General features: G+C 39.6%; 1 protein-coding gene across 3 annotated transcripts in view; it reads left to right on the top strand.

The window, feature by feature from the left end:
* Window positions 1–12,785, top strand: part of MGARP (mitochondria localized glutamic acid rich protein) — a 41,204-nt gene that overhangs the window by 18,667 nt on the left and 9,752 nt on the right. For 2 of the 3 annotated variants that reach the window (XR_012655948.1, XM_032804422.2), the window contains exon 5: window positions 11,962–12,105. Coding sequence is in view for 2 of the 3 variants with exons in the window: in XM_032804422.2 (XP_032660313.1) it covers window positions 11,962–12,105 (144 nt within the window). In the remaining variant the exon portion in view is untranslated. The remainder of the gene's footprint in view (window positions 1–11,961; window positions 12,106–12,785) is intronic. The other variant, XM_032804423.2, reaches the window with a different exon arrangement.

Below are 12,785 nucleotides of genomic sequence, written 5' to 3'. Positions count from 1 at the left end.
ACGGCCTTCTCAGTTATAGGGGCACAAACGGTGAGGAATCCTGTCTTCTCCATTCTGATTTCACTTCCTCAGAACCCCATGGACGTTAATTGAGCATTGTATTATGAAATTAATGTGGTGCCAAAAGAAGAAGACTCCAGGTTTCAACTGTATTCAGAATTGGGGAGGTGTTTGGAGCTAGGATTTTTTTGGGGATTCCTCTACCTAAACTACATCTGGCATATTTTTGGCAAGAATAGTAGGATACTTTGAAAATAATTATTCCAGTGTAGATGCAGCTAGGTCACCAGAAGAATGCTTTTGTCAACCTAGTTATCATCACATGGGGAAGTGGAGTTCCTACAGAGATGGGAAAAAACCCTTCTGTCGCTGGAGTCTGCATCTACGCTATGGGGTTACAGCAGCATGACTATCTTGCTGTAGCATCCAAAGTGTAGACATGGCTTTACCCTTTAAAAACAAAACAAAAGTGTAATCCAAAAAAGTTGATTACCATAATATTTGCAGATCTTTACAATTCAAAAGGCGCACAAAAGTTTTCTTAATTTTTTTTAAGGGATGGGGTAGGAAAACTTTCCCTTTTTTAATGAGCTGTGCTGTAAATTTTATTTATACTAAATTTATATGAAGCTTTCATTCATAAATAGAGACTACCCTGAGGCTTTGCCCCTTTAATATATTCAGCAAACTCATATTTCAGGCCTGAGATTAGACTGATAGGTTGTTTTCTATGTTGCGCTAGAACGTGATGTTTTTAGCTACAATGTTCAACAATTGTTAACAAAATATTTTATCTTCTGTTCCTTTAATGAGTATTTATTATTAGAGAATATTTTTCTTTTGCATTGCTCTGTGCAGCATGCACTGAATACACTGCAGGTAGATTAAATCATCAAAGACATTGCATTGCACTCCTGCTCTTGTTCACATGCATAGCTCCAGGCAGATTCCAGTTGTATTATGCTGGCCAACTTGTATTATTGTAGCTTCATAAGTTCTGCAAAGACTCTTTGAAGAACTATTTGAACATGACATTTTGCATTAGAAAGAGCAGACTTCTCTTGGCTGAAAAATTAACTGATTAAATGGAAGATGTGGTTCTGAATGAAGTAGTCCGTCTCTTTCATAGTTTCCTTTGCTTTTTAAATATTGCTTTAAATACCTAAGCAGTGTAAATTCTCACTTCTGAAAAGATTCCTTTCGCGCTCTGTCTCCCTGGTTTATTTCTAGCTTAACATCACTTTTTGAGTTTAGCAGTTAAACCTTGCTTCCTGTTAGCAGGAAGAAAATTTAGGAAGAATTTACAAGTAGTAGCAGGAAGAACTTGTGATTCAGGTACAGGTCTGCATAACTGAAGTATAAGAGATCTGTTCCTGAATTATTTGCAGTCTTCCACTTCTAGCTGTTTGTGTCTTCCCCCAATCTGCAAAAAAAATCTCCCTCTCTTCTCTCGGAGGGGGAAGATGTGTGAATAAACCACAAATTTTAAAGGGGGTGGGAGAAGAAAATACATAATATTCATTTTGTGAATATATTTATTCCTCAAACATTAAAACAGGCCAAATCGAAAAGCTCACACTCCTGTAAGTAAGATACAAGAACACAATAACTGAGTTGTTAGATAGTTAGGCCTACTGCTTTTTTGTATCTGGCCCTAGAAAGCAATACTTTTACCAGCTTGTTTGCTTTTTTCAGCACCTAAACTATTACCAAGTTTCAACCAAACCAATCCCAATGTGCTATAAACATGCTGAACTGTTATTGAGCTGGCAGAACTGTAAGTGCTGAGTACTTTTTACAATATGACAATTCTGAGTTCAGTAGTTCTATTTTTACTTCCATAATTTTCCATCATTTTGATGCAACTCACTGTGACACAACCTCCACTGCCACCATCTTCCATTTTAAATGCTAAGAAGGAAAGAATTTCATTATTAATTCCATGAGATAAAATGTCACCTTTTTTTCTTTTTAAATTAAGGTAATGTTGTTTATAAAAGAAAATTCAAACCTTTAAGTATTTGCCTTTTTTGTTTTTCTTATAGCATAATCAGAAATTTCTTTTGAGTTGGGGTATTTGAACAGGTACAGAGCCTCCCCTAAATACAGCTGCTGCTGTTGTTGAATAGTTGCCGCAAGGCTTAAAACAGTGTCTTAAATTAGCACCATGGATACCCCATTACAACATAGCTATTGAAAACAGCTCACTTACAGAATTGTCGTACTCACCAATGTTCTACTCTTCTGCTTAATGTATAAAGTTTTGTTAAACAGCACAGCTGACCTTGAGCACTCCTATTCTTTGTGGTCTCTCAGGGCTTGCCTAGATGTGGACACTCAGGGAAGTTATTAATTAACTAAACCAAGTCTCTAACAGTTCCCAAATCCACCCACTTCCAACAACATCCATTGAGAGTTTGATCCAAATGCTTGCCGTGGCCTTCTCTGTATCCATCCCCCTTCCCTGTTACTTAAGAGACAATTCTATAACTTACTGTTTCACAGTAGGTAAAAGTCCCTTGTTGTCCTCACCGCTTCCTTTTTTTAACCCTGTACAATAAATTTTTCATTCTTGGATAGAAATTCCAGCCTGTTTCTGATGTCAAAAAACTTTCAAGAATATTACAATTCAATAAATACTTCAGAGGGACAAGTTTAAAAAATGAAGGGAAAAGTGGGAAAAATAATTTCCTGAGAGGATTTTTCACGATCCTGTTCTTGTGTGACCTTCAGCAAGTCAATTCACCTCTCTACCTCAGGTTCCCATGGTAAAACGGGGCTAGTATCTAATCTCTTAAGAAAGGTGAGCCTTAATTCACTGCTGTTTGTAAAACAGTTTGAGATCCTTGAGGAAAGGTGCTAGGTAAGTGTTATTAAAAGACTGACACAGATTACTCAGGAATGAAATCTTTGCCAGTTTAAAGTAAGTCTGGAACCTGAAGCATGGCTGTAAGGATGTTGTTGGTATATGAGAGCTGACAATAATTTCCATATCTCATATTGTACTAATAAATTGAGTAAATCTATTTCCAAACTGCTAACCCTTGAAACTCAACCTTGACTCTAAAAGTTAGTCTGGGTTCTTTCTTTCTCACCTGACCTCACCAGTAATAAAAGTTCTGCAGGTCAAATCAGGCCCTCAGTTACACCTCTACCTGCCACTCTATTGAGATCATGGCCTGAGTCCCATTATTTTCAATAGGGCTGCAGTCGTGGCTGATTGAAACATATTAATTCTATTGGTGCTACATAAAAGAGTAGAGAAGCCTGTTCAGTCACAGTTTTAACTGTGCTGGTGCTCAGTGCTTCTAGGAGTAAAAATGTCTTTAAATTCAGCAGATGTGATTCTTAATATATCCAGGGAGCAGATATTCAATTGAGTAAGAAGGGGCATTTTTATAAACCTACCTCTCAGGGGGGAAGCAGGCTTTACATTCATACCATGTTCAGTCCATTTGAAATAAGCTAATGAGAGAATGGCAATTCCCTTCTCCTGAGCATTCAGTCATAATCTGCCATTTCCTTTTGTTCTCATAAGCAATTTCCTCTCCTCCACATAAGTATGTACAGAATTTTGTTTTTATAACAGAAGTAGTTTGATATCCTTTGCTTTGACAGCAGTCCCAGGGCACTGATGGCACTTGCTCAGTCACGTTTTGTGTTTGCAGTCATAGGTTTATAAAATTAGCATGGAAGGACATATTTCTTCCCCAAATAGTTGTCATCTTATACCAAGAACAGAACAGAAATTAGTCAGCATGGACCAGGGGTGGCTCTGGGCACCAACTGCGTGCCTGGGGCGGCAAGCTGTGGGGGGGCTCCCTGCTGGTCCCTGCAAAGGCTGCAGTCAGGGTGCCTCCTGTGGGAGGTCCGCCGGTCCCATGAATTCGGCGGCAATTCGGTGGTGGGTATGCTGAAGGTGTGGGACCAGGGACCTCCTGCACGTACGCCGCCGAAGGGAGCCTGACTGCTGTGCTTGGGGCAGCAAAATACATAGAGCCGCCCCTGGCACGGACAATACTACTACAAAAACTTGTCTCTCTCTTAGTCAACAGTGCCTTTAAAAGGTGTAGAAAATATCTTCATTGGATGTCAGCAGTGTGATATGTAAGCAACTAGCTTAGTTTAGGAGTTTAGTTAAATTGTGAAATACTGTAGAGGGACAAAGTAGATATCCCTTAAAAAAGTTTGAGCACTCTAATGGGCCTCACTATCTTGTGTGTTTTAAAAGCCACTGGAACCCTGCCAGACTGAGCAGCTGTCTGTAGAAGTAGGTAGGCCTTGTTTGTCGTTAGTAAACAGATACTTGGACCCCACTGAGTCCTGCGGTGCCTTCAGATTACATTCTGTTATTTGAAGCTCACAAGTCAATTGGAGACGAGGACAGGCCCCTAGTCCAGGAATACAGTGAAACAGAGTGTGACTACAGGGGCCTAGTAAGTAATGAAACTGAGAAGGAAACTGCAGCTGCTGGGACTGTGAGTTAATTGCCCATTCTGAGAAAAATTGAAATATCTGGCTATTTGGGGGAAACAGGCTGCTTTGATAGCTCAGTGGAGGACTGGCCCAATATACTGATAGCTGATGAAATACCTGATGGGAAAACAGGTGGCAATTCTATGGAGTGTAACGGAGGGCTAAAATTTTACAATCTGCCATGTAACTAACAGGTCCTGTTAAACTTGAGGACAAAACATCTGCTGAGATTGTGGAAGCTCCATGAAATCACCCACCCCAAAGCCACTGGTGATTGAAGAGTGTTTCTGCTTTTATAAACTGATTCAAGAAGAAAATGAAACAATTTCTGAATGTGAGGCTGGATTAAGGAAACTAACAAAGCACTGTCAGTTTGGGAAGATTGTAAATAATGAATTAAGGGAGCTGTTAGTACTGTATGTGATGTTCAGAATGAAGAAATCCAAAAACACTAGTTGACCAAGGCTAATTTGACTCTAAAACATGCTAGAAATTGCTGAAGACAGCTATCAAAGATGTCATGGAGCTGTAACAGCATCATGTGATATGGGCAACAAATAAACGGAGGGTCACACAGAAAGCACAACACAGAAAATGCTCAAAGTCTGTGTTCTTTCACTGTGGGAAACAGTCTCGCAATGCAAATGACTGTTAGTTTAAGGGCACAATCTGTAGAAACCGGAAGAAATTGGGGTGCAGGCAAAAAATGTGCAGGTTGAGGGAAAAGCAATAATTACCCCCCCCCCAGGGCAATATCAGAGGATTTCAAAGTCATCAGTTGGCAGATGACAATATAGAGCAGGGGTTGTCAAACTGGGGTTGGGACTTCTCAGGGGGGTCACAAGGTTATTACATGAGGGGTCGCAAGCTGTCGGCCCCCACCCGAAACCAGGCTTTGCCTCCAGCATTTATAATGGTGTTAAGTATATAAAAAAGTGTTTTTAATTTATAAGCAGGGGGGGGGGGGGTTCTCGCTCAGAGGCTTGCTGTGTGAAAGGGGTCACCAGTACAAAAGTTAGAGAACCACTGATATAGAGTCCACAGAGAATGTTACGGCATCTCTACAACTGTTAAGGCAAATGAAGTGTCATTTGGATTTCATTCCAAGTGGAACGAATAAGCTCCATTTTAAACCTTAACACAGCGTCTACAGTTCCTGTAGGATTATCACAGGCTACTGAGAGGTAAAGTTGCAGAAAATCTCACTGCTACTAAAAACATATACAGGGGAAATCCTTGCTTCCCTGGGTGTTATTACAGTAAAAGTAACCTTTTACTATAAAAATATGTGCTAAACATTTATGTTGTGAAGTGAAGGGCTGCTGTATTAGGGATAGTCACGGTATTTTGGGTTTTGTCTTATATAGGCCCCTATTACCTCCCACCCTGTCCTCATTTTTCACACTTGCTGTCTGGTCACCCAATGTATTATTGATGGAGAATGGCTGAGAGAGATTCAGCTGGTCTAGAAACACCTGAATTGTCTGCAGGCTTAACAAAACCAAACCTAACTTTATAAACTCCAGCCCAAAACAAAAATTAGGTGAACTTTTGGACAAGGCAGCTGATGTCTTTCAGGGTGGTATCAGAACTTTACAACAGATGAAAGCAAAACTTTGTTTCATATTGAAGGAGGAATTCCTAAATCTTACCAAGCTTGTCCAGTATTTTTTGCAATGTAGCCGAAAGTAGAGACAGAGCATCAACATTTACAGGACTCTGGAACTATTTCCAAGGTTAACTGGAGAGAATAGAAAATCACTATAGTACCAGTAATGAAAAAGAATGTGGCTGTCCCTACTGGTAGTGATTTCAAGGTTACCACTAACTCAGTGTTGCATGGGGATCAATATCCTTTATCGCAAATAGAAGCTATATTTGCCTCATTAGCTGGTGGAAAGCATTTCTCCAAGATCAGCCTAGCCCAATGCTATCTACAAATGGAGATTGAACACAGTGGTAAGTACAACCTTGTGATTAACACATGAAAGGGCTTATTTCAATATAACAGGTTAGCGGGTGGCTTGTATCCAACCCACTATTTGGCAGTGGCCCAGCGACCAGGTACTACAGGGTATTCCTGGCACTCGGTGTTAATTTGGATGATATATTGGTCACAGAAGCTAGTGATTAACACCTTGAGATTCTCCACTTGCAAGGCTGAGTGTGGCCTTCAAGCAAATAAGGAAAAATGTGAATTTTTCAAAGATTGTTACATATTGTGGCTGTACCATTGACAAAGATGGTTTGCATGAATTGCAAAATAAAACAAAAAGCACTCATCCAGGCACTACAACTACAAAACATGTCATGATTAGATTACGTTCCTTCCTGTGAATGATTACCTGTTACTACAGTCTCTTGCCTACCACAGTAAAAGCATTACATTCTCTGAATGAACTGTTACACAGTGGACAGAAATGGCATTGGTCTACGCTGAACCAAGGCTTTTGATGAAGCCAATAAGCTATTAGCATCTGAAAGGCTTTTACATACCACAACGCATCTTTGCATAAAACATTAGCTTGTTACATTTCCTAACATGGAATAAGAGCAATAGTTCCATGTGATGGAAGATTGTACAGAAGGGCCCATTGTCTTTGCTTCTAGATCTCTGTCAAATGTAACTATACTGAACTTGACAGAGAAGCTCTGAGTTTTGTCTGGGGAGTTAAAAAACTTTCCCAATAGCTGTATGGGAAACATTTTACTCTAGGTACAGACAGAGGATAATTGCTGCTTTAAATTTTTAACTCAAAGAAAGGAGTACTGACAATGGCTGCAGCAGAGTTACACAGCTATGCGATACATTGGGCACTCATTGTTACAATACTGAATTCAAAGAACCAATGCGGATTGCTTGTCACAGCTACCATTGGCAATAGCAGATAAGGATACTGAAGTGGAACCAGAGACAGTAGATATGACTTCTATGGAACAAACTGAGCCCTGGACAGTGACAAAGGCCATAGTGCAACCCAAAACAAAAAATGATCCACTGCTAGCTGAAATATATGACATTATAATGAATGAATGCACTTATGCCTACAAACAACTCTTCCCAGCTTTCTTTTCTTAAAAAGAACGGTAAAGTATATATCATGGTTCCTTAAGTTGTGGCACTAGCATGGTTACTTCTGTGACTCTCAGGTCATATGTATTCCAAGAGTTACATGAAAGCCATTTGGGAATGTTAAAATGAAAGTCCTGAGCAGGAGTTTTGTGTGGTGGCCAGGGACTGATACACAAATAGAGGAAATGGGTGAAAACACGGATGAGATTGTCAGTATGTGCCTAAACATATGCCTTTGCACCTGTGATAAATTAGGAGGGAGGGGGAGAAAAGCTCCCTTTTATGGACACCCAGCCAACCAGTTAGCTATAAAATCCCTCTTATTAGCTGTTCTCTACTTGCTTTACCTGTAAAGGTTTAAAAAGCCGGCAGGTAAAGAGAAGTGAGTGGGCACCTGACCAAAAGAGCCAATGGGAGGGCTAGAACTTTTTAAAATTGGGAAAAACTTCCCTTTGTTCTGCTGTTGCTCTCCAGAGAGAGGGAACAGAGCAGAGACAAGGTTGGGACTATGTTCTAAGAAGCTTTTTGTCAGGTATGGAAACCATCAGATCATACCTAAACCCTTCTCATAAACTAGAAAATGTCTAGAAAGACGCAATTAGGTTTATTTCTGATTGGCTTGTGGACTCCTCTGTGCTAACCCCAAATGCTTTTGTTTTGCTTGTAACCTTTAAGCTGGACCTCAAGAAAGTTATTCTTGATGTTAATTTTTGTAAGTGGTTTTTTTTAATCTAGCAAAGCCTAAATTCCAGATGTATTTTCTTTCTTTTCATTTTTAATAAAATTTACTTTTTAAGAAGAGGATTGGATTTTTGGTGTCCTAAGAGGTTTGTGCATATGTTGTTTAATTAGCTGGGGGCAATGGCTAATTTCCCTTTTTTTCTTTCTCAGCTTTTCCCTGGAGCTGGAGGTGAAAGGGCTTGAGGGTACCCCACAGGAAGGAATTCTCAAGTGCGCCTTTCTGGGTTCCAAGGGGTTTTGCATTTGGGTAGTGGCAATATCTCCCCATCCAAGGTCAGAGAGAAGCTGTAACCTTGGGAGTTTAATACAAGCCTGGAGTGGCCAATATTAATTTAAAAAAAAAAGAACAAGAGTACTTGTGGCATTTTAGAGATTAACAAATTTATCTGAGCATAAGCTTTTGTGGGCTACAGCTCACTTCATCAGATGCATGTAGTGGAAAATACAGTAGGAAGATATATATATATATATATACACAGAGAACATGAAACAATGGGTGTTACCATACAGACTATAAGGAGAGTGATCAGTTAAGGTGAGCTATTTTCAGCAGGAGAGAAAAAGAACTGTTTGTAGTGGTAATGAAAATGGCCCATTTCCAGCAATTGACAAGGAGATGCAAGCAACTGGGGGGAAGGAAGGAGGGAGGGAAAAAGCATGGGGAAAATAGTTTTAATTTGTGTAATGGCCCATCCACTCCGTCTTTATTCAAGCCTAATTTGATGGTGGCCATTACACAAAGTAAAACTATTTTCCCCGTGCTTATTTTCCCCCCTCCTACAGTTCCTTACATTTCCTTGTCAATTGCTGGAAATGGGTCATTTTCATTACCACTACAAACAGTTCTTTTTCTTTCCTGCTGAAGATAGCTGACTCTAACTGGTCACTGTCCTTATAGTGTGTATGGTAACACCCATTGTTTCATGTTCTCAGTGTAATATATATAATTTCCTACTGTATTTTCCACTTCATGCATCTGATGAAGTGGGCTGTAGCCCACAAAAGTTTATGCTCAAATAAATTTATTAGTCTCTAAGGTGGCACAAGTACTCCTGTTCTTTTTGCGGATACAGACTAACACGGCTGCTAGTCTGAAACCTATTAATTTTTAGAATCCTTGTGGGCCTCCACCTTCTGCACTCGAACTGCCAGAGTGGCGCATCAGCCTTGACAGCACCCTATGCAGTGGAAATGAATCCACATAGCCAAGGCTGGACAGTTTTTGGGACATCTATGATTGCAAGAGATGCCTATTCTAAATGACCTGAAGTAATTCAAAGTCATTCAAAATGATCTGGATAAACTGGAGAAATGGTCTGAAGTAAATAGGATGAAATTCAATAAGTTTCATGGGGGAGAAAAAGTCTTAGTAAGAGACTAGGGAGATCAGTCATGGAATTCTGGAGTGGTTACATGTATTTTGTCATTCTGGGGATGAGCCCATAGGGAAGGGGATGGAGACGTACGGGAAAAGACACAAGGCTCTTGACTTTAAACATACTTTACCTTTTGCAATCTGGCATCCCCATTTTCCATAATGAACTTTTTCATTTAAGGTGTTAACGTGACGGGTTAGATCACAGAAACCCCCTTGGGACTGCCAACTGATGTGTTGAGACTACCTCTAAGTCCATTTTCCCTGGCAGCTTGGGACTTCAGAACTCTACCTAGTTTGAGCCAGACACGCTTGTCTCCTGCAAACCCAGACCCAGGTCTGAACCACGTCCCCCAATGGCTGTAGGCTTAACTGAAAACAGCTTAAGAAGTGTTCCTGTCTCTAACACTCAGATGCCCAGCTCCCAATGGGGTCTAAACCCCAAATAAACCTGTTTTACCCTGTACAAAGCTTATACAGGATAAACTCATAAATTGTTCGCCCTCTATAACACTGATAGAGAGATATGCACAGCTGTTCTCCCCTCCCCCAAGTATTAAACCTATACTCTGGGTTAATTAATAAGTAAAAAGTGATTTTATTAAATACAAAAAGTAGGATTTAAGTGGTTCCAAGTAATAACAAACAGAACAAAGTTAATTACCATACAAAACAAAATAAAGCATGCAAGTCTATGCCTAATACAGTAAGAAAGTGATTACAGAAGAAATCTCACCCTCAGAGATGTTCCAATAAGTTTATTTTACAGACTAGCCTCCTTCTAGTCTGGGTCCAGCAATCACTCATGCCCCCATGGTTACTGTCCTTTGTTCCAGTTTCTTTCAGGTATCCTTTGAGGGTGGAGAGGCTCTCTCTTGAGCCAGCTGAAGCCCAAATAGAGGGGTCTCCCAGGGATTTAAACAGACTTTCTCCTGTGGGTGAACACCCCTCCCTTCCCCCTGTGTAGAATCCAGCTACAAAATGGGGTTTTAGAGTCACGCGAGCAAATCACATGTCCATGCATGACTCAGAACTTACAGATAGCAGCCATTGCATGCTACCTTGAATGTCCTCAGGTAGACTTCTTATGTGGATTGGAGTCTTCCAAGATCCATCGTCTGTTATGTGTTTCTTGACTGGGCACTTAATGAAGCCTCATTTGAAAATTCCTTTCTAAAGAAGCTGACCAAATGCCTTACTAAGGCTACTTAAAATCAAACAAGTACACAGCCAATATGCATAACTTCGAGTACAGAAATGATAAATGCATACAAATAGGATGAATATATTCAGTAGATCATAACCTTTGCAGAGATACATTACATGGCCTATCTAGTATCAAACATATTCCAGTTATATTTACTTTCATAAGCATATTTCCATAAAGCATTATGGGGTGCAGCGTCACAGTCAATACAGTGAATTAAGGTGTTTCAAGTTAGCTTATATTGCTGAGTTTAATGGTGGGTCTTTTGCCCTTGGAGCTTATTTTGTTAAACGTCTTGGCCTTGGTGTTTAATTAAGTTCCGTAGTACACACTGATGTACTGCTGTTTCAAACAGTAGGTCAAAGCGCATGACGAAACTTTCAGTGCATGGCATCAGGGGCCACATTGTGATTTAGTGCTTGACAGGCTGGTGTGCTGTACGTTTACACCCTGGCTTGCCTTGTAGTAAGTCTCCATGTGGACAAGTCCAAAAGAGGCAAAGGATACAGCCCATCAAGTAAGGTTAAATAGCACTCATGCTATGGCAGCTCTCAAACCAATCACCCAAGCATGGTGTTAAAAGGGCTAGTTTTACATAAAGAACTGCTTAACAGTATCTTCATTTTTCCATAAATACATTGTATATAATCTCCAAACAATAGATTATCCTATCCCACCCAGTTTGCACTGAACCTTCTACACCCAAATTAAGTATCAGCATTGTGCAATGTGGGTTAGAAAAACTTTAAAATAAAATATAAAAATGACCAGCCAGGAGACACTTTCTCAAAAGTACACACCTCAGGTTAGAAAAATATTAGAAATAATTAGCAAACTAGTTAATGTTTATAATTCTCTGCCCTAAGGGTAGGAGGATTCAACAAAAAACAGTGGATAGTATCTTAAATTCCAGTCCTGCAATCGCTTATGCACATGCTTAAACTGTAAGCACTTGAATAGTCTTATTTACTTCATCGGCTCATGCTTAAAATTAGAACCATGCTTATTGAATTGGGGCTCATATGGGGTTTCATTGATACTGGCAAATGGAGAAAAAAGAAAATACAATTCTCTCTCTCTAATTCCCAGAAGCTGTGGGTGAAGACTTGGATGTTGCAGCACCTTCTGCTCATGAGGACAACATAGACAGTATTCAAGAAGGAACAGCCTCAGCAGCTCAAGAGATGCCCGACCAGGAGGCTGTTGAGGATGAGTCTGGGCAGGATTCAGAAGGTGCAGAGTACTGTCTAATCTAAAACGTTTTATTTCTAAAATAAAGTCATGGCTGTTTGCTCTGGGTTAGCTGCACTATTGTATAGAAAAATTAAGTAGGGTCATGTGTGTGCTAACGAATATACCATACATCTTTTGTAGGTTAATAATTTAATTTTTAAATCATCATCACATATTGAAAATAGCATTTATTAAGCTTTGGCTAATGTTAAACCCACAGGGCTTTTTGGGGGGACCATACTGCAATTGTCTCATGATAGGTAGCAAAATTATTTGATGGAAAAGTTACTGCCTCATGAAAACTTCCACTTTTGTCACATGCCGTGATAAAGAATTTTTAGCCTAACTGAATTTGAAAGGAGGAATCTTCTGCCATGAAGTTGATGAAAAGACCAATATGCTAAAGGTGATATTTTATTATTGTTTATAAGCAATGTAATATTTAATACAGTTATGGTACTTTTATTTTCTCATTTATCTTAAGCGGTAATATTATACAACTAAACTAGAAGGAATGGGTCATGGTTGAGCAGTCTAGAAGATTTAAACATATCTTCCATTAAAATTGGAAACAAAATAAAGTTAATGACCAATATGTGTCCAAATCTCCTAGATGCCTTTGAAAATTTCAACCCATGAACCCAAAGTACTACTCTTATTTCTAAAATAGGGTTTGCTTT

Source organism: Chelonoidis abingdonii, chromosome 5 (genome assembly GCF_003597395.2).
Source record: "Chelonoidis abingdonii isolate Lonesome George chromosome 5, CheloAbing_2.0, whole genome shotgun sequence".
NCBI lineage: Eukaryota > Metazoa > Chordata > Testudines > Testudinidae > Chelonoidis > Chelonoidis abingdonii.
Note: the sequence above shows the minus strand (reverse complement) of the source record. Positions and strands in the feature narration are given on the sequence as shown.